This window comes from Colletotrichum jinshuiense, chromosome 6 (genome assembly GCF_051148585.1).
Source record: "Colletotrichum jinshuiense chromosome 6, complete sequence".
Classification (NCBI taxonomy): domain Eukaryota; kingdom Fungi; phylum Ascomycota; class Sordariomycetes; order Glomerellales; family Glomerellaceae; genus Colletotrichum; species Colletotrichum jinshuiense.
In genome coordinates, this window is record NC_139313.1 from 606,342 (window position 1) to 628,679 (window position 22,338).

General features: G+C 44.4%; 3 protein-coding genes across 3 annotated transcripts; 1 reads left to right on the forward strand and 2 right to left on the reverse strand.

The window, feature by feature from the left end:
• Window positions 1–331: 331 nt before the first annotated feature.
• EsH8_VI_000146 (uncharacterized protein) lies at window positions 332–1,914 on the reverse strand (the record flags this gene model as incomplete). The annotated part of the gene is made up of 3 exons (XM_083271399.1): window positions 332–602; window positions 670–1,320; window positions 1,388–1,914. The coding sequence occupies 3 exons, from the start codon at window positions 1,912–1,914 to the stop codon at window positions 332–334; spliced, it is 1,449 nt and encodes a 482-aa protein (XP_083126573.1).
• A 2,249-nt stretch (window positions 1,915–4,163) lies between these two features.
• EsH8_VI_000147 (P-loop containing nucleoside triphosphate hydrolase protein) lies at window positions 4,164–8,496 on the forward strand (the record flags this gene model as incomplete). The annotated part of the gene is made up of 3 exons (XM_083271400.1): window positions 4,164–4,271; window positions 4,459–5,386; window positions 5,468–8,496. The coding sequence occupies 3 exons, from the start codon at window positions 4,164–4,166 to the stop codon at window positions 8,494–8,496; spliced, it is 4,065 nt and encodes a 1,354-aa protein (XP_083126574.1).
• Window positions 8,497–9,908: 1,412 nt separating this feature from the next.
• Window positions 9,909–11,105, reverse strand: EsH8_VI_000148 (class I SAM-dependent methyltransferase; the record flags this gene model as incomplete). The annotated part of the gene is made up of 1 exon (XM_083271401.1): window positions 9,909–11,105. One exon carries the CDS (start codon window positions 11,103–11,105, stop codon window positions 9,909–9,911), a length of 1,197 nt encoding a protein of 398 aa, XP_083126575.1.
• Window positions 11,106–22,338: the final 11,233 nt, after the last annotated feature.

The window sequence follows — 22,338 nt, forward strand, 5'->3', positions numbered from 1 at the left end:
GATCCTAATCACATTGCATCTCCAGTTGAGAAATAGGTCCGGTCCATATTTACCTCTATAGCGATGAACAGTCAGAGCTAGGTCTATGGTTTGAATTCGAAACTGCCATTTCAGCATGCGAGAGTGATAAATTGAGTACTATAGCCCCTAATGTCGAGGGACCACTGGGTTAACCGACACGGTTAACGCTGGCATCTTATTAATCTAATCACACTTGCGTATTTATATACTCAGAATCAAACATTTTGTGTTGCGATGTAATTTTAGCCTACTATGGCCTGTACCGGAACAAGTTATAAAGATTTTGGTATCTAGTGCTCGTAAACAATTATTACTTCAACTCCTTCAGGATGGCCTTCGCAGCAATGACTCTGCCACCACCCTCTGCCTTGCAGACCTCAGCCAAGTCAAGTGCCTTCTTCTTGAAAACCTCGGCGCTCTTGCCCAGCACAACCTGCTTCAAGATGGGACCAAGTTCCTTGGCAGCACACTTGGGGGCATGGTTCGTGCTGCCGCGCTTTCCAATGCCCAGGTACTCTACTCGCGTCGCAAAGTCGTAAGTGTCGAACCATACAGGAAGGACGACTTGCGGAATACCAGCACTGCTGTAGCGTTAGTTGCCATGCTTCTGTTATTGTTGTAGAGTCAATCGACGCGGGATCTTCATACCTGACAGCCTCAAAGTACGAGTTCGCACCTCCGTGGTTCACAGAGCAGATAACCGAGCCAGACTCCAGGATAGACATAGGTTCCGCCTCCAACCAGTCAGTGATGCGAACGTTCTCTTCCCACTCGGAGCCGATGGCCTCCAACACGGCCGAGAATCCTTCGCCCTTGTAATCGCCGCGCTTCTTCAGCTTCCACAAGACCTGGAGTTCCTGGCCGTTCTTCTTGGCTGCGTCCAGCAACATCTTAAGAGCACCAGCCAGTTCCCTTGCGTCTGCCTCCTCGTATGTGGCGTGAGTACCCAAGTTGATGTAAACAGTCGGGCGCTTGGCCACCCAGACGGCGAGACCTGGGTCGGCCTCCTTCAGCGGCTTCGCGGGAAGGACAATAGGACCGCAGGAGACGAGGTGATCCGGCACATGGGAGAAGGGGAAGTCGACTGCTGAGTTACTTGGGAGAATAACCTTCAGTCCTTCGGGCGGCCAGATGGCTACACGACCCCAGTCGGAGTATTCTGTTCCGATCTTCTCATAGATGTACTTGGCATGGTTGATGACGTAAGGGTTGTGGGCGTTTTTGATGTATTGGTATAGTTGATAGACGGCCGATGGGATGAGGTAGAAGGGTACAGGGTAAGGAATGGTAGATCGGGGGCTAGTGTAATTCATGTTAGTCCAGATGCTGGTTGGAATGACAAATAGTAGACGACTGGGAGACGTACGGCGGGTGCTTCCACATAGCCTCGTACCGAGGCTGGGTGACCATGATAAATTCTCTGTACGTGTTGGGCGACAGCACATGCCAGTTGGGCTTCAGCTTCCAGCACACGGTGATGGCGGGGGTGAAGAGGTTATCCGCGAGGACGAGGTCTGCGTTGACTTCTGTGACAACCTTCTCCGTTTGTTGGACCAAGTCGACATACTCCTCCGACGTCCACGGAGTCGCAATGCGTGGCATGATCAGAGCGGCCTCCTCGGCGTTCCACATCGTTGGGTGCAGGCCGCAAATCTCCTCGAAGCGGTGCTCCGGACGGGTGAAGAGTGCTTCCTTCCATGTCGCCCCCTTGAGTTCGTGGAACGTGGCACCGGGAGCGGCGGCGGCGACGCCCTTTTCGAGAGGTGCAAAGGAGCAAATGTGCAGGTCAAGTGTAGGGTCCTGCTTCAGGAGCTCCTGGCTCACGGCCAGGTAGACATTGGCCTGGCCAAGCTCCGAATTGGTGATCAGGAGTATCCGCTTTCTTTCCGACATGGTTCCTTTTGTGGCGGTAAATCTGCACAACAACTATAGAGAACAAGCAAGATCGCGTAGGGAATGATCCTGCGGCACAGCGCTGGCTTTATTACTTTTTGGGCGTGGGACATTATCGGCCGTCAGATCGACGCCAAGTCCGTCGAAACCCTATATTCTGCAGCGATGGGGCAAGAAGAGCCGTAGGATCGATAAAAGCCATGCAATCACGCAATCATTTCTCGCTCGTATCATCCAGTGTAGATTATCTCTTTCTCCGGGAGTCTTGGCAGCGTAGAATGGTCACCGAATGGCGGCCATCAGTGGTCGGCAGAAGTGGTGCAGTCCCGCTGTTTGTATAGGCTCATCCTGCTCTTTTTGGGCTACTCCGTGAGAGTATAATATTCGCTGAAGGTCAAAAGTGCCCACAGGGTACAAACGACGGCGCATCCTTTCGGCTGAAATTCCCGATACAAAGCCTAACCCGCTCGTTCTGGGCTACTCCGTGAGAGGAATGAGTAGCGCATATGGTTGCCTAAGAACAAAAGTGCCCACAGGGTGCATGATAGTATGATAGCGCCTCCCGTCGGCTGAAAAGCGGAGCAGATGCTTGCTTACGCCGCCGAGGTAACAACGGAACTCCGTGGTGATGCGCTCATCTGGTGATTTGAGGCTCTGTAGGACCTCGACGTACCCAGTTCGCCAGTAGCAATTTGAATCGGTCGTCAAAACACGAGCGTACTAACAGTCGTCGGCACCAGTCGGTGGCCGACGCCCCGCTGACACATAGCAAAATAAAGTCGACGAATGGAGACGTTGGAGCTATTATACCGGGGTACAATTTAGGCCTCACGGGTGGCTCCGGCCTCCAAGTGGGCGATGAGGTCTAAAAAAGGTTGGTTCAGCTTCATCCAAACCCTGCGACTGGGATGCAATGCCTTGGACAGACCTATGAGCTACAAGGTCCACAAATGGCTGCTGTCGGTTTCGGGTTGGCAGGTTTATGCTTAGTCCTCGCCATTCGGCTTCGAACCGAGGTGGGTGATGAGCAATTATTCAGCTTCTCTGGTAGGGACGACTGCCTTTTAGGCTTCGCATATCCACAAGTATGCTTCGTGCGCCACTCTACACTAGTGTAGACTCTGTACGGAGTACACTATAGATGTATGCGCCCGACCCAGCTTCAGTGTGGGGGTGAAGCGAGGACGCCGTAAGGCGTCCATGCAAGTTTGATGTACCGGTACTATGTAGCAAGCCAGGAAGGTAAGTAGACAAACCATCGGAATTGTTGCCAAATTGCCTTGGGATTGTATCCATTCTGGCAGCTGAGGTGAGAGCGGCAATGCAGCACAAGCTTCTGTCCGGCCGAGTGTGGCTTCTTGGCTCTCACCAACCCCCTGTCATCCGATTTTTGGAAACCCCAAAATTGGCAAGGAGGGGAGGGGCCAGGGCGGTTCCTGTTTGTCGTACGTATCCGTACGAGGCACAGCATGTAATGGCAAACAGGTGTCACCGCACCGAGTACGTAACTTTAACCCCGCCTACTTTAATTCTGCAACGTCTAACGCTATCTTGGCTATCGTTCCCTTTGACTGAGAACTTTTTGCCTCAGTGCCTCAGGAACTAGTCCAGACAGAGAAACAGGAGCACAGGAGCCACGAACGAAACTTGGGCCGACGCAACACAACCCACCCGGGTGCAAATTAACCTGACTAGCGACATTGCTAGCGTCATATCTAATCAATCAGATCATCTTATCTGATCACACCCTTCACCACATGCCTCGACATGACTGGCCACATCACCCCTTGTCCGGCCCATGGAGGGCTCCATTGCTCCATTGTTCCATTGCAAATTCTTCCTCTGTCCGAAAAAAACACCCTGATCGTCACCGAGCCGATCTGTACGCTGCTCTTTCTGGTCGTAAACCCGCGCAGGCCAAGCCCCGGAATCGGCCACCACCTCGCTCGCCGCATGTGCCCTTGTGTCTTGACACGCAGCCGGTTGAATTTTTTTTACGCGAGGGGGACGCAGAGTCAGCGAGGGAAAAGAGATCCGGCTCAACTTGCTTGTCTTGTCTTTTCATCCTCGAAGCTGCTTTCGAACTTACCACCCCCAACCTCCCTTTGCCCCCCCAGTACAGCCGTCACATCTCTTTGCTGGAATCGTTCGACGGGACCCAGCGAAGGATCTGAGTAAGGGCGCCCATCACACAGGCCCCTTATCTTGGGACCGATCTGATCTGATAATCAGTGACAATCTAAGGCAAGATGGCGGTAGTTGAGAAGCAGGAGCCTGAGCAGGTAGCTCCCCCGGCTGAGGAGCAGCCCAAGAAGGACGTCGAGGAGGAGGTGAAGGAGGAGCACAAGGCCATGCCGGTTAGTCCTTCCCAGTCGCTGTGCTGTGCTGCACGCACTTTCTAGCTGTGCCGGGCCGTCCCGCATCCCTCGAAACACCAAGAATCTAATCGGGACGCATCACGACGGAATCCCGCAACACAACGCAGAATAACGCAGAACATCGCGTCTCAATTACCACCCTGGTGAATGCTGACATCTTTCACAGTTCCGCAAACAATTCCTGATTTACTTCCAACTGCTCTTCGCCGCCGATCCGACATGGCTCGATTACATTCTCATCATCTTCGGCACGATCACTGCCATCGCTGCAGGCGTGCCGTTCCCGCTCATGGGTATCATCTTCGGTGAACTAGTTGACAACATGAACGCTGCAACCTGTGCTGCCGAAGACAACGTCGACGCCTTCGCATACGAGTCCGCTATTAACCAGAAGGTCATCCAAACGACTTACGTTGGCGCCATCGCCCTTGTGCTCATCTACAGCTACATCCTTTCGTGGAGCATTATCAGCCAAAGACTCGCCCAGCGTATGCGTACCAAGTACGTTTCCGCTCTTCTGCGCCAGCCGCCCTCCTACTTCGACAAGCGCGCTGCTGCCGGCGAGGTCTCTAGTCGGCTTCACGGCGACATCACGGCGATCCAGTCCGGCACGTCCGAGAAGGTTGGTGTCGTCCTCGCCAGTCTCAGCTTCTTCGTCACCGTCTTCATCATCGCCTTCATGAAGCAGCCCAAGCTTGCGGGTATGCTCGTCTCGATGCTTCCGGCTTTCATGATCTCCTCTTTTGTCGGTGGTGGCTACATCACCAGGCACGCCGGCCGCATGACCGAGGCGGTTGCAAAGGCCTCTTCCATTGCGTCCGAGGCGCTTTCCCACATCTCTGTCGTGCAGGCTTTCGGCGCTGGCCCCCGTTTGGAGGCCAAGTTTGCCGACCACATGATCGTTGCCCGCAAGGCCGGTATGAAGAAGGCTGCCGCCGCTGCGGTGCAGGCTGGTCTTCTTTACTTCATTGCTTACGCCGGAAACGCTCTTGCTTTCTGGCAGGGTAGTATCAAAATCGCGGATTCGATGGCTGGCCGTGGCGATGGTGCCACTATTGGAGAGATCTACGCGGTTGTCTACCTCCTCGTTGATGGTAAGTTCCAATCCGACTATTCTCGAGGCCGTTATGCCTTTGGTGGCGCGAACAGTAGCTAACCACTCATTTGCGTTTCAGCCTGCATCATGCTCGGCTCTATTGCCCCTATTCTCCCCCTTCTCGGAGGTGCCTCGGCCGCTTACCAGCGTCTGTGGGAGGACATCGAAGCCCCCTCGGAAATTGACGGTACCTCCGAGGAAGGCAAGGTTTTACCCCTGGATGATCCCAAGGGCATTGTGCTCCGCAACGTCACCTTCGAGTACCCAGCCCGACCCGGCCAACCCGTTCTCCGCAACGTGAATGTCGAGTTCCCCGCTGGCAAGTACACTGCTGTCGTTGGTCTTTCTGGCAGTGGCAAGTCTACCATCGCTGCGCTTCTTGCTCGTCTTCAAGACCCGAATCAGGGAGAAATTCTTCTTGACGGCCACGACATCCGCGAGCTCAACGTCCGCAGCCTTCGCAGCTTCATCAGCTTCGTGCAGCAGGAGCCCTCTCTTCTCGACCGCTCCATCCTGGAGAACATCGCTCTTGGTCTCATCAACTCCCCCAAGCCAGAGCATGAGCGTCTGAAGCCCTTCCTCAGCGGAGGTCAGCTGGCCGAGCTTGCATCCAAGGGTAAGGACGCTCTGTCCTCTGTGAACAACTATGGACCCGAGATCCAGGAAATTGTCGACCTCGTCCGCCACGCGGCTGATCAAGCCGATGCCTCAACCTTCATCAACCGCCTCGACGACGGCTATGGCACTTCGGCCGGTCCCAGTGGTACTCTTGTCAGCGGTGGCCAACGTCAGCGTATTGCCCTTGCACGAGCCTTGATCCGGGATCCCAAGATTTTGGTGCTTGATGAGGCAACCTCCGCTCTTGACTCTGCCAGTGAGAAGCGCATTCAGCGTGCCGTTGAGAAGGCCGCAACCGAGAACCGCACCATCGTCTCCATCGCCCACCGCCTCTCCACGATTCGCAACGCAGACAACATTGTCGTTATGGAAGCTGGCCAGGTCGTCGAGCAAGGTTCGTACACGGAACTTATGGCACGCGAGGATGGTGCCTTTGCCCGCATGGCCAGACTGCAAACTCTTGGTACCACAGAGCGTGCACCTGACGCTGGCTCTGCTTCTGGCGACTCCCTTGACGCCTCGACCTTGAAGGAGGACCACACCATCAACGAAAAGGAAGACGATACTAATGAGCACGTTGCAACCAAGAGCCTGAAGCAGGCAAAGTCCAACGAGGAGAAGAAGGAGCCCGAGGTCAGTGGTCTGGACGAGTCAAAGCCCTACAGCACTGTCCTGAAGGGTCTTGCTCGTCTCATCAGACCCTCCCTTGCCTGGTTGGTTGTTGCAATGATTGCTGCCACCCTTGTCGGAGCCACTTTCTCTGGTTCTGGTCTCATCTTCGGTTTCACAGTTGGTGCTCTCAACCCATGCGCCAGCACTGTCGAGCGTGTTCTGTCTATGGGCCGATTCTTCTCCGGTCTTCTGTTCGGCCTCGCATGCATCGAGTTGTTCGCCAATTTCTTCGCCTGGTCAGGCTTTGGAGTTGTGGCCGAGAAGCTCCTCTACTCTGTGCGAGTCCTGTCTTTCCGCTCCCTACTTGACCAAGATGTCCAGTGGCATCAGTCTGACGGCCGTACCGCATCCGGTCTGCTCACCATCATCACCAAGGACAGCGCTGCCATCGGTGGCTTCAGTGGCTCTACCATTGGTACTGTCTTCGCCATTTGCGTGAACGTTTTCGTCGCTGTTATTCTGTCTCACATCATCGCCTGGAAGATCGCCATCGTCTGCTTGGTTACTATCCCCATCCTTCTCGGCTCTGGTTTCATGCAGCTACGCATGCTGGCACGTTACGAGGAGCGCCACTCTGCGGCATTCTCCACCGCTACATCTGTTGCTACCGAGGCTGTCCAGTCGATCAAGACCGTCGCCGCCCTCTCCCTTGAGAGCCAGGTCATGGACAACTACTCCCGTCTTCTTATTCCCCCCCAGAAGCAGATGATCAGCGCTTCCGCTTCAACCAACATCTGGCTGGCCATCTCCAACGTCACCGGCACTTTCGTCAACGCTCTGGCCTACTGGTGGGGCTCGCAACTCATCATGAAGGGCGAATACACTCAGACCCAGTTTTTGATCGTCTTGGTCGCCATGCTCATCAGCGCCCAGCTGTGGGGTACCATGTTCTCCCTCGCTCCCGAGTTTTCGCGCGCCCGCACTGCCTTGTCGCGCATCATGTCTGTTATCAACATTGGCAAGAATGACGATCTCAGCAAGACCGGCACCCAGCCGAAGCAGATCACCGGCGACTCCAAGACGGAAGAGGACATTGAGGCCACTGGAGAGATCAAGGCCAAGAGGCCCAACGCCGGAGGTGTCAAGGTCACCTTCAAGAACGTCTCCTTCTCTTACCCCAGTCGCCCAGACGTTAACATTCTCGACGACGTCTCGTTCACTCTGCAGCCCGGTCAGTTCTGCGGCCTGGTCGGTCCCTCTGGTGCTGGAAAGTCTACCATTATGAACCTCGTTCAGCGTCTATACTTCCCCTCTGCCGGAAGCATCCTCATCGACGGCCACGATATCGCCAACCTCCCCACCTCCTTCAGAGACACCGTGGCCATTGTCCCCCAGGACCCGACCCTCTTCGACGGCAGCGTTCGCTTCAACGTCGGCCTTGGTTCTGCGCCAGACACCGAGGCCACCCAGGTCGAGATTGAAGAGGCCTGCAAGCTCGCCAACATCCACGATGTCATCATGGCTCTTCCCGAAGGCTATGACACTGAGTGCGGCCCCTCTGCGTCCCGTCTTTCGGGTGGTCAGAGACAGCGCCTTGCTATTGCTCGTGCGCTCGTCCGCAAGCCGCGTCTGCTGCTTCTCGATGAGAGCACAAGTGCCCTGGACGCTGCCAGTGAAGCGGCCCTTCAAGAGGGTCTCGAGCGCGCGTCCCGTGGTACGACCGTGTTGGCGATTACCCATCGTCTGCACACCGTGCACAAGGCCAATGTGATTCTCTTGGTCGAGGGTGGTCAGATCGCCGACAGCGGAACGCACCAGGAGCTGATGGAGAGAAGAGAGAGCTACAGAATCAACGCCATGCAGCAGATGTTGCAGTGAGAGAGTCGTTGAGGTGTCTTTGATTTTTGGGTTCAAGTCGTAATAAGTAGGATAAAAAGCATGGCATGTCGCATGGGTACTGACTGCACCGCCTCTGGAGGCAGGGGGATCTCAAAATTTGCATATATCTGTACATTCATATAATACCTCAACAGCATTGTTTTCGTTTCATGGTATCAGCGCATTATAGAATTTCAGTGGTTGTTATCTTACTTTTGAATCCGTCGATATAAAAGACCCTCGCGTGCAATAGGTGTTTTAAAGTTAAACATTTTCCTTGAGACTGGCAATATGGGTAACTAAATAAGAGACGTAGATCGGCTCGGTGAGAGTATTACAAATGGTCGAAGATCCTGCTGTTTCTTCCAATACCAATCCCTTCTATCAATTACACAACATAGCTAAGACTTGGTGTCCTAAAGGTAATGGAACGGCAAAAGGTGATCTTGAGGCTCACTATAAATGGTCATTATACGAGGGTGTCATTGATGTTATCGTTGTGGAGTAGTCCACCAAGTCCGTCGATGAAATGTGTCTGCATCCGGTCCTTAGGAGCCATTTTATGAGAGTTGAAGGGTCCTCATATTGTGAACATGGAGAAGAAGGGACGGCGGCGGAAATCATTAGAACTCATACCACAATAGCAATGATGACTAGATGTTAGGAACCCTGCCCATTCATATCAACCAACGTTGTTATGTTCTTAGGTAGCGACTCAGTTCCACTCACCTTATCTCCAACTGTATAAGATAACTAACTCAACGTGCCCCTTTAATACTATCACGCTCTTTGACAGAATTTATCTACTCGAGTATTGGAATCCTGGTAGACTTCCATCGTGAGGAAACAAACTTACTAAAAGTGTTTCAGTTTGCACGCGTTTACGTCTTAGCTCACAAGCACATTGACTTAAAATGCGCTTAAATGTCTCCGTGTCGTTCTATTTTCAGTCACGACTTTATTTTATGTGTACAGGTGCACTCTTCATTTTGATCGTAACTTGACACAAAAAGAAATTCAAGGTAGGTACGGACTGCCCTCACAAAAACTATCACATGGCGCCCTTGGATTATTACATTGTTTGACGTTTCTATTTGAGTTATTTTATGGAAAGAGGCGAACCTTACTTGGGAATACTGAAATAGGAGACGACCAATGACTTGAGGGCAGTTCTGAAAATTATGGATTATGATCAACGCTGCACTGTCTATCTGTAGTATTTGATGAAAATGACTCCAATATCATGAAGAAACAAATTTTTGCAACAAGGTATCCAAAAATATCCAATCCAAACAAACGCCAACCTTAGTGTCGTAGGCGTACAACGGCATAGCTTTGTGAAGTCATCTTGGTAAAATTTCCTGCGCACAGCGCCTGCCAAGAGCATACCTACGAATCAGTGGTGAATAAAACTAGTTTTTTTGCGCAATTACGCGGTAGCTGGTGGTGACCAGCCTCATGGTATCCATCTTGACAAATGCCTGGCCGTCTAGGCATAGCCTGTTGATGAGGGTCTTGAAGTGAGGCGGCAACAACCGGACCTTGACAAGCCCCAGAATGACCTGCCTCAGACTTCGGAAATAGACGTCAGCCTTGTCTATCAAAGGCGCCTGTAGCCCGCCGATGCTTGCATTATCCGACTTCTGCACGGTGAAGCCCGCCTCGGTCAGGGCCTTCTCAAAGGTCTCAGGCGTCGGCGTCCCCACAGCTCCGATGAGGGGCTTCGTCCTCCGCATCAGCTCCGCATGCTCGGGGTTGCCTGCATCGTATGCCGGCAGACTAACCCAATCCAGCAGCGAAACCTTGGCGCCAGGCTTGAGCACTCTGCGGAGCTCGCTGAATAGCGCCGGCAGATCCTTGCACAGGCTGAGGGCTTGGATCTGGTAGAAGGCGTCAAAGGAGTTGTCCTCGAACGGAAGAGGCAGCTCGTTCATATCCTGGATCGTAAAGCTGTTTTGCAGACCCATCTGCTCATTGAACTCTTTCGCTTGGGCAACTTGGTTCGGGTCGATGTTCAAACCAGTAACCTGCGCGCCCGTGACGGCAGCCATGTGCGCCGCGACTCTTCCTCGTCCACAGCCGAGGTCCAGAACTCTATCGCCGGGCTTCAGGTCAATGTCCCGCGCGATTGACTCCTCGTACAACATCTGGTTGCCGAGTACGGATGCCTTCTTGTCCATCAGAGGCGGGATGTACATCTTCTCCACGTCGCCCAGCGCGCAGAGATGATTTAAGACGCCATAGTACGACTGCAAGCAGTCTCCGACTTTTTGTCTGTAGTCAGGGCCGAGAGTCTTGACCATTTGCTCCTCGTCAGCCCAGTCAAGGCTGTAGATGACGTACGAGGCCATGAAGTCATCGACCTGTTTAGGCGTTAGGTCGAGAAGGTACTTAAAAGACTTCCAGAACGTCTTAGATCGCTTGGGCGACGCCGTGGGGTTGATGCTGGTGTTGTTGCTACTATGGCCATGTTTCTTCTTCCATGATGCCTGGGCTGCGGGCTTGAAGGTTGAGACATCATCTGAGGTTTCGCTTATCCTCGGGCTGGTATCGCTGACTTCAGTCCTTGTCGCCGATGGCGGTTGCGCAATCGCTGCCGCTGCTGACATTATGGGCAGTGGTATGATTTGATGACGTGTAAAAGGGACTCAGGGGTTGAGCAGGTGAAATCCGTGGGTAGGAGTGACAGGGCGAAGAGAGGGGAAAACAAATCAAACTGGCTATCACAGTGTGCATCCTGGAGGAATAGAAAGGTAAAAGACAGGCGACGGGCAAGTTCCTCCTTTATACAAGTACCGTATTTTTTTCGTTACATCCATGTTCAGCCAAACAACCTGTCCAACAGAAAAAAAGAAGAAAGATCTGACGGAGCCGTAAACCGGATTGCTTTCTAATCTCTCGTGACGTCCTCGGGACTGACGGAGCAACGTCCGGTAGTTCCGACTGGGGTCAACAATCACCAGACCACCCAAGAGGAGCTGCCGGCGCTGGGTCTAGCTAAAGCCCATCATCAGCTAAGGAACAGGAAACCAACCCTTGGAGAGTAAAGCAATTCCCGAACGGGTCGAAAATATGGTGGGAACGGACCTGGACCCCAGCGCACATGAGTCACCCCTAGCTTGCCTGGTTATTCGATAAAGAACCTGGCGGCCGGCGCAGCGTGCTGCGTTGCGTGCGTTTGCGTTTTTCGCCGTTCGGACCTATGTCCCGCTCTTTTTCTATTCGCTACGCGTTGTTCGTAGCATTTCTGCGTCATTGTGGCGCCCTCCCGTTTGGCTCTGCCGGCTTACTCCCGGGATTCTCCAAACACAATCTCCCGGGGGTGTCTCCAGTAAAACCAATGACTTGTGCATATTCGACATGTCAGATGAGTAACAATAGGGCTGATGTGGCTGGAGACGGGAAAACTCGATAAAAGATCGACCTGAAGGTCATGGCGGCCGCTTGTGTTTCGCCATGTGTGGCTCAGCAGGCCTGGCTACGTCGTGAACTCGCTCATCACTGGGATGGTGAGGTTGCGAATACGGGCATGCATCAAGGGTTAGGATCTGCTTCTTTATGACGGCTGTTTAAGCTTTTTCTTTTGCCACCCGGCCGTCGTCACTTTAATTCTTCTGTTGAAAATAGCCCCCCTGCTTAGCATCGGGCACGGCCTCGGACCAACGGAACGGGCCTGCAACGGTCCGCATCTTGCTTACTGCGGCCTGGATCTTGAGAGGTTACATTTCCCCTGAATGTTGTGAATACAAGCCATTAATCTTTTGATGTCTCTGTTGTCTTACATCGCCCAGCCATGCTAGGTCATTAAGCCAGGGGTTAGTATGGTGTGTCTCACATTTTGTCGGGGCTATCCTCTCTAGTCGAGTTCCTGAACAAATTACAACGATTAACAGGTTCATGACTGTGGATTTGCATGGAATCAAGTAAGTGTTCAGGTATTTTGGACCTGGGAGGTATTTGTCGGCACTAAAAACTAATATACTTTTGACTCTGGTCCCGTGAACCCCGCTTATGGCCGAAGGCCAATCTGTTGAAAGAGTACATAACTAGTTAAAACTTGGGGAGGTTTCATTAGTTACCATTTGGATTTTTCTTATCAACAACTTGACCACAAAGTCTTCTCAGAAGCCAAAGAGCAAGTGGCTCCTTAGATGGTCTGAGGTACTCGCTCTTATTCGGTTTCGCATGTTCCAAGGTTTCGAGCCTAAGTATCTTGATGAGACGCAATAAATGCAAACATCGTAAAACATTCGTTCTATTCTATTCTCACTGTTTGAGCAGGGCGTTCAGACAACATGGTCATATCACAGAGGTCAGCATTGTGACAATTCATAGCAACCTCCTTGAACACAACTTTTCCCCCCCTTTTCCACCCCTTTTTGCACGCCTAGTCCAACTGTCACAGTCTTTCTGGCAGCCGTTCCGGATCTGCCAGAAGGGGTAAGACTGTTGTGGGAACGGGATCGATCCCGGAGGGATCGTGAGATGTCGCGAATAGAGGGTCAACGTAAATCAGGCAAATAGAGCAGAAAGGACCAAACAACACAAGCAGCAAAGTGAAAGCTAGGTATAAGCAAAGTGATATCTTTAAGGTTGAACCCCCCCCTATAGGTTCTAGCGTGTATCTATCTATATACACTGCAGTTACGTGTTCTATTACGTATCTTATACTAAGCCTGGTTGACTTAGACGAAAAGACGTTAACAAGTACCCCTCCTTTAAGAGGTAATCATCCTAATTACTCCAACTAATCCCTATATCCTTTATATATAAATATAAAATATCTTATAAGTCTTATATATTCTCTTAATCCTTATACAAATAATAGTTAAGTCCTTTTAGGCGCCAGTTTATAGACTTCCTCTTCCTCTACTAGTTCTACCAGGCGTTTCGCCTAGCTGGTACCAACCTTCCTTATAATATCGTCGACTTTCGTAATAAGGTTAGTAAATAAGCCCTTTTTAAACTTATTAAGTACAGCCGCTAGGCTGACTTTCTTACTAAGTGCTAATATAGTAGTTTTAATACTAGTTATAGTAGCCTTATGCTTCTTAAACCCTTTACATACAGCCTCTTATATGTTATTAATATACGTAGAGACTTTATTAATTTCTATAGTGTTCTTATTAACCTTAGGGATAAGCTTGTTTGTAATATTGTTACCTAGATGTATGTAGTTTGCGTTAGCTGTATTAAGGTTTATAGAAAGCTTGTTAATAGTCTTAAGGGCACCCTAGAGTGCTGTCTCTAGCGTCTTAATACGCTCTTTATATACCGTTATTATCTAGACGACGTTATTAACTTTCTTATTAAGCTCCTTAATAACGTTATAAGTTGCTAGATTAATATAAATATACTTAAGTTAAGCAGCAGTTAGCAGGTTAAGTCGTCCTACTATAAGGAGGGTGTTAGTAATACTAGTATTAAGGTTGTTAGGTAGTTCTATAAAAGTTATACTAAGGATCTAGATGTATATAGAGAGGTATTCTATCTATAGTTTACCTTTTAGGTATACTTTATAAACCTTATTAATCTTGTCTATAACCGTATAGAAGTATACAACTAATATAATACTAGGGCGCTTGTATAACTCCTTAGACTTATAGAATTTCTTAATCTAGTTCTAAACTTTAATATAAAGTTCTAGGTTTAGGTTGGTTTTAAACGCCTGTTTAGTGTATTTCTTAGCTTACTTGTAAGTTAGGTACTAGATAGTATAGAAACCCTTAGGTGTTGTAGGGGTTTACAAGTATATATTCCTTAAGGTCTTAAGGGTTTTAACACCTAAAACAACTAGTTTATCCTTATAATCCTTAAACAACTTATTATTAGTATTATTAGACCGGTTGTCTTCCTAATTAAAGTCGGTCTTAGTATCCTTATAATCGTTTATACTATCCTTAGGATCTTAAGCCCTACTGGCTTGGGTGTAGTAGCGTCTTCTTAGGTTGGAGAATAAGGGCTTAGCTGAATTAATACCCTCTATGTGTTTAATACTCTATTCCTTACAAGCAGACTTATTTCCTACAGGAGGCTAGGGTGGAGTTAGGACCTAGAGGTCCTCCTTATCTATAATCGTCTCCTTAACTTACTTGTTATCTTATACGTTAAATATAGTCTCGTTATAAACTAGTTGTTCTATTTAAGCCTTATTTTCTATAATAAATTATTTAAAGTTAAATACTGCCTTATTAAAGTTGCCGGCTATATTAGTAGGCAGGTAAGCAGGTTGGTATTAATAGTTACTACTTATTCTAGGTTGTATTACAGGTTACTAGTAGAGATATATATAAATATTTATACCTACTGTATAGGTTAAAGGGAGGAATAGGGTGTAGTAGAATAAAAAGAAAAAAAAAGGTAGATATTATAAGATTCTTATAGTTTTACTACTAGAGGTTAGTTGTAGAAAGAAAAGTTATTATAGTAGTTGTAGGTAGGGATAAATAACCGTACTAGGCTAATATCGGAAGGGGTAGTAAATATAGGTAGTTGCAGTAGGAGTAGTAAATCTATATAACTACAGTAGGAGCTGTAAATCTAAGCGGAGTTTAAGTAAGGGTAGAGTAGGTAAGTACGGCTAACGTAGTAATCTACTATTTATTTTATTACCTACCGTATTACCCCCACCTGGCTGGAAATATTACGTTGTTTGCATTATTATTAGTAAGAATAATCCCTTAGCTTTATTCCTATTAAAGGGATTATTTAAAGTAAAAGGGAAGCTAACCTTATTAAAAGGTAGTAGTTTATAATCCGGCTGTAAATAATCTCTTTATACCTAGTTCTATTATCTAGGCTGTTATCTAGCTTCTTGCTTTATTACTATTAGGAAGTTATCTAAGGCTGACTATAGTTTGCCTTTCTTATAGAATTCTACTACCTAGTCGATAGGATTTATAGTATTATACTTATCTACCTCCTTTATTACTTTAGCGTTAAAGTTCTTATAAGGTTTCTAGGTATCTACTACTACTAAATATCCCTACTATTATATAAGATACTTAGGCGCTAGGTGTTTACTACGTTGCCACCTAATCCTTCTCTTAATAATCCTTTTAACTTTATATTCTAGTACGCCGTCCACCTTAACTAGCTCTAAGAGAGATACCTTACGATTAAAGGGATCCTCCCCCTATAGTGCCTTCTATAGCTAGGCTATAGATATTACTAAGTAAACTTGCTAGTAGCTAGGGATATTAAGCTTACAAGCAAGTAGTCCTGCTTTTTAGATTATTTAGAATAACCCTACTCTCTATAGGGACTACTTATATTTCAGCTTGCCTGAAAGGAAGTACCTATAGTTAAGGCGGATATACACCTTATCTCTTATATTAAAGTCCACCTGTTAGTAGCGCTTGTTATATTATTCCTTACGAATAAGCCTAGCTGCATCTATAAGCACTAACGCTTCTTTCTAGTATATATTCTATAGTACATCTAGAGACTCTATTAGCGTATCTGCTTTACTAATAACGTCTATTATAGTTTATAGGCGGAATCCTAGCGTTAACTTATTAGGGGAGCATCCTAAAGTAACTAATAGCGTGTTGTTAATTGTATATTAAAGTAACAGGAGGATCTTAGTCTATAGTATTTCTAGGTTAGTAAAAGTGTAATATCGGATTACAATTTCAACCGTTTAGTTTGTTTACTTACTCTACCCGTCTGTCTGCAGGTAGTAGGCTGTAGCTACAAGTAACTTGGTGTAAAGGGTGTAGAATATCCCCCCTTATATAGCTGATACGAACTTTAGATCTTAGTTGCTAATAATTTCCTTAGGAAGTCTCTAGTTGTAGAAGAGAAGTACCTAGATTAGTACCTATACCTAGTTCTAGGCCTTATACTTTATATTTTCTAGAATTAATAAGATCTTCTTACTAAACTTACATGTTATAGTGTATAGGCTATTATACACCTTATAGCTAGAGACTATCTAGAATAAGGCTGTTAAGGAGATCTCTAGTATATCTATAATAAAGTCGATTATAATAGTGTAATATAAGATACTAGGTGTAACGATAGACTAAAGTAAACCTACTAGCTTTATGTAATCCGTTTGATTTTCCTAACACGTTAGGTAGTATGTAATATACTGTTTAACAGTATATTTCTTGTTTTTAAAGTAAATACTCTAGAGTTTAGCTAACATCCTGTCTGTTTCTAGGTGGAATTTTACGTTATATATAAGAGCAAGTATATTTACTACTACGCTCTTAAGTATATAGAGTTTATACATCCCGTTAGATATAAGGTGGTATAGGTATCTCTTTTTATTAATTATATATAGTTTTACTCTCCTATACGATCTTAGTTTTTTACATCTTAGCTGTTCTACTAACTTTCTTACTTCCTATAGGGAGATATAGGGGATGTTACTTACTTCCATCTTTTAGACTATAGCGTACAGGTTGTATAGCTGTTTGTCACCTTAGTATCCTGTTATAATTTTATATATAAGTTCTTTTAGAATATAAGTAAACGTTATAGTTACTATTCCTAATAGCATGCCTGCTGTAGTAGTTAGTAAAGTAGAATAGTAGGGATAGATAGATGTAAAACACTACAACACACCTAGCAACTACTATACACCCTAGGTTCTACCTACTATAGAGTAACTTCCCGTCTATAGAGCAATAGAAGTGTTAATTATCTATTAGAGATAGGCCTAATTAGGCCTATTCTAAGCAGATAATTATACTTTCTAGGCTGTATAAAGAGGGTTAAGAGTTTACCTTATTGCTTAGTGGTTACCTCTACTACAGTTGCATACATATATAAGTAAATTTATAGAAGATCTCTAAATTACGTAAAGAAAGGAGTATTAGTGTAATAGTGTCTACTAATATCTAATTAGGCTTAATCTACTTTAATTAAGTTTAAATACCTACTAATAACTAAGGAAAAGATAGGATGGTAATACAGTTAGAGGTAAAGTAGCCCTGCTGTCTATATGTCTGTATAGGCTGCATAAGTTAAACCCTACCTTATTCTAATCGTCCCCTAATTTGTTTTTCTAAACGCCTAAAATAATTACTAAATAACTAAAGAAACTAATCCTACTATATCTAATTAGACCTAATTTAACGTTAGTATAGAGAATACCAGCTAGTAGGCTGCTTCTACTGCGTTCTATATTCCTCCTTACGCTAAAGCCGGTCTATATAATTATTCTATTTAAAACCTTCCTCCTATCGCTTTAATCCTTCTTAATCCTCCTGACGTGTAGGCAGCAAGAAGGGCGCCTATACAGCTGTTTTAGAGGCTACAACCTTAAATAGGTTGTTAAATCTCTCTACTTATTCTTCTTTAGAGTACTAACTGATCTAGACTATACTATAATCCTCTTTATCCTTTCTAACCTTAATTAGGTGTATATACTCCTCTATAAGCATCCTATACTTTCCTTTATTAACTATATATATACTAGAAGATATATTAGTGAGATCGCCTAGGTTGATAGGGCAGGCGGGGTACGTTAGGCGTATTAGAGCTGGCGGCTGAACTAGAGGCTGAGGTAGGCCTAGGGATCAGCTCTATAGTTGTAGAGGAGCTAGAGGATTTACTAGTCTAAAAGGTTTTTACTGCTTAAGTTATAGAGACGATTTATAGATGTCTTTCTAAATAATAAGTTTATTATCTACCTGATTAGGTTAGCCTGATTCTATAGCTCTTTTTACAGCATCCTTAAGGAACTTCTAAGTGTAGGGGCTAATCTTTATATAGGGCTCTAGGCGTAGTCCTTATCCCTAGTTAACGTTAGTATAGAACTCTAATGTAATCTAGTTGATTTATTACTGTTGTATAGGCTTAATGTTTTACACTATAGCCTAGATAGGTAAGTCTGTAAAGTCTAGTATGCCTTTTCAGCCTAAAGCCTAAACCTACTTAACTATATAGAGGCTGTAGGACTATCCATCTTGCTGCTAAGGTCCTGCTATAATGCTAGTAGTTGCTTATATACACCTAATTAGGTTGGGAGGAGCGCTAATCTACTTATACTACTTAAATAGGTTGTTTATATTAAAGTAGAATCTTGTTTTAGACTGTTTAGAGCTCTACTAGCTGTTATACTAGAAAACCCTTCTACTTAACTAGTTAACTACTAGCCTAGTGAAATAGTTGCTGTAGGTTGTAATAAATACAACTATATTACTCTTCTAGACTATCTTCCTATTAGCTATATATACTTATAGAAATAGGTTGGTAGGATTATTTAACTAGATGCTAGCGACTATAGTTAAAAAGAATATATCTCTATCAGCCAAGCTTAAGTATGTAGCTGCCTCTAGGTTGTCTATCTACAGCTATTTACGCCTAATTAGGTGTCCCTATATATTGTAGAGGGCAGCTTAATGTAGGTTGGGTATAGATGTATACAGGAAGTAGGTTTTAAGTTATACTATACTATTACTATTGTTAAGAATCACTTAGGGGGCTGCAGGAGTATTACTATTCTCCCTAGGGTTGAAATTCCTTTAAGGCATGTAGGGATCTATAAGTATACTAACAGGCTTTAGAAGTCTAGCTAATAGGTTAGTCTCTTTTAATAAGAGATATTATAATTTCTTTAGGTCCTTTAGCTGCAGCTTGTTCTAATTAGGCTAAAAAGTATAATTACTGTTACGTCTAGTATTATAGTAAAACTAGATAAGTCTCTCTAGATGTCCTGTATTCTAGAAGTTTATATAGCCATCCTAACTAAGTATCTAATATTATTCTATAGTAGGAGGGGCGTTCTCTTACTAAACTAGTAGCTTTAAGCTTGCTTTAAGGTAATTAGGTGTAACTATAACGTCTAGTAGAGGTAAAAGTTCGTTATTACTTAATTTATTACCTAGCTTAGGCTTGCTTCTTACGAAGCTAGGTGTAGTAGGATTAGAAATAGTAGGGGTTCTACAAGACGAGAAGACGCCTAGAGTAACTCCGTAATCCTAAGGAGTACTGTCTCTACTAGAGGGTCGTTAAGATATAATAGGTAGGTAGGTGTAAGTTATATAAGATAGGGAAAGTAGTATTATTTCTAGAAAGAAGTAATTATTGCTAATTGCTATTAGGAGGTAATAAGGGAGGTTTAATTAGGTGTAAAATAAAGAAAAAAGAAGAAAAAGTTAAGAGGGTAAAGTATAATAGTTGTAGGTATTAAGTAGTTATTAGTTGTTAGTTGCTTTATTAGTTAGTTAAATTATTATATAGTTAAAAAGAGGGATAGGTTAACTAAAGCAAAAGGTTCCTACTTATATAGATCTTAAAAAGGGTTGTAATTTAGTAACTAGGTAAAAGGAGCCTGTAAATTATTCCTCCTTTTTATTTAATTATAGGTATCTATAGTAAATAGGTTAAAGGTAAAGTTACTAGGTAATAAAGGAAGCAACTTTCTTACTATCTTAAATCTTCCCTATAATTTACTTTCTTCTCCAGCTAGAGAATAAAAAGGTAGATTCTTCTCTTAATTCTTAATTCCAACTTTTTCTTCCTCTACTAACTACTCTAAACGACCTTTCTTTAGCAGCCAGCTGAAATTCTTATATCTTCCTTAACTTTAGGCCTAATTAGATATACAACTATAAATATATCTCATCCCTATAAGACTAGTAAGGTTGTTTATTACTAACGTATTCCTAAAGAAGCAGCCTTCTTGTAGTTCTTTTATAATAAGCCTATTAACGTAACCTTTATCTCTATTAGTCTTACTATAACTCTAGTAAGTTCCTTTTATACTATTCGACTTAGATAAAGCTAATTAGGTCTAGATTACTACTTCCTTTATCTAATACAAGCTGGAAGATTTATACAGCAAGCTTTATACTGAGGTCTAGTTTGCTAATACCGTTCTTAAGAAGTAGACTTATATAGACGTTGTATCTGTATTTTAGTAGGCTCTTCTAGGTGGTTAGTACGCTTAGTCTATTATTAAGAAATACTCCTAATTAGGTACGTTTAAGCGTTACGTCTTTATTAGTATTACTTATAAGGATGGATTCAGCCTGCTTGCTTAGAAGCTTAACGGTTGCTAGCAAGCTTCTTATACTCTTCTTACTTACGCCTTTAGCAGCTGCAACTCTATTCCTTACTACTGCTATAAGGATTACTAGTAAACTCTCTTAGTTAATCCAGCTAAGCCTGATTAAGGCTGAGTTATAGCTCCTTTCTAAGAATACGTCTCTCTTCTAAATAAATTTAGTAACGCCTGCTCTAACTGCCTGTATTATAAGACTACTACTAACTATTGCTTTTATAATAATAACTTCTATTACTACTTTAGCTATAGAGCCTGTCTTCCTAATAGTACTTGTTATACTAATAGTAGTAGAGTTCCTTTAGCTCTTCTATATAATATCCCCTTAGTTAACTTAATTTATATTTATTAAGCTGATCTCCTTCTTATTATAAAGCAGTAGCATACTAAGTATAGTAAATCCGACCTTATCCCTTCTATATATATTAGTACTTAGTATAAGATAAATAATATCTAGGCGGTTAAGGAGGATAGTACTTAGGGCTGATTAGGCGTCTCTTAAGCCTGTAGGCATGCTTTTAGATTATATAGGTTTAGGGGGGTAGAGGTTGTTAATATTAGGTTTTTATAGTTAACTTAGGTAGTAGCTTTCTAATATTAGGTGTTCTACTATCTTTATCTCTAAGTATCTAGCAGCCTATAGAGTACAGGTAGATACTTTTTTATAGAATACGTAATAGAAATAAAGGTTGCAGCTATATATAGGCCTAATTAGAAGAAGCTTAATCTATAGTAATATACTAATCTTTATCCTTTAGGCTAGAGTTTAAAAGGTTAACAACTAAGGTGCTATATTATTAGTTTTAGGTAGTAATTTTATCTTTTAGTTTTTATTATTCTTATACCTATTTAAGTTCCTTTACCTATAACTACGTAATTAGCGTATATTCACCCTAATTAGGGCTGTATATTAATTCTAAGTTAAATAGGTTAGTAGAAGGTGGAGATAAGAAGACTTCTAAAATTGCATTCTAGAGTTTCTTTACAGCCTATATTAGGTCCTCTAGCTTCTAGAATCCCTTAGGGGTCTTAATAAACTTCTTTAGTTTATAACCACTATATATTGCCTATATAATTTCCTCCCTAAAGAGGGTCTCTAGTTGGTAGGATGAAGACTAATTAAATATAGATTTTACTCTAAGTAGTCTTATCTATTTGTAGTAGAGTTTTCTATTTTTAAACTTATCTATAGCCTTCTGCTTGTTAAAGAGTAATACTATATCTTTAGGTTTAAATTTTAATTCTCTTAGGGTATAGGTATAGCGTTTATTAAAACGTTTAGCCTAATTAGATTAAACCTTATTAACTCGTTTAATAGCAAGACGTTAGTCTTTATCTAGCTGCTTAAAGGCTTGCAGCCTGGTAAGGAGTTCTTACTCCTAATTTATAACTTATCCCTAGTTAAGGACTCTCTAAGTTACTGTTATTCTATTAATTAGTGTAATAGCCTTATAGCTACAGATAAAATAAAAGGGGGTAAACCTAGTTGGCGTCTAGATTATTATCCTATCTGTAAATAGCGTTAAAGGGAGAATTAGGCCCTAATTCTTTATTCCTCTACCTAACTAGACCTATAAGGTATAAGCAATAGGCTGGTAACCCTTTTTATTAAGTCTATTAGCTTTTAAGTTGTAGGCTGAAATAACCTTTTTCTTTACTCTGTATTTTACGTTAAGTACGTTAATACACCCCTTATTTTCTAATCCTCTATCTATAAGGAGCTTCTTATAGACCTTATGCTAGTAGATAATATCTTTAAACAGGAACTTAGCTACTACCTTAGACGTTACTATAAGAGACTACCTTGCCTCTAGCCAGCCTGT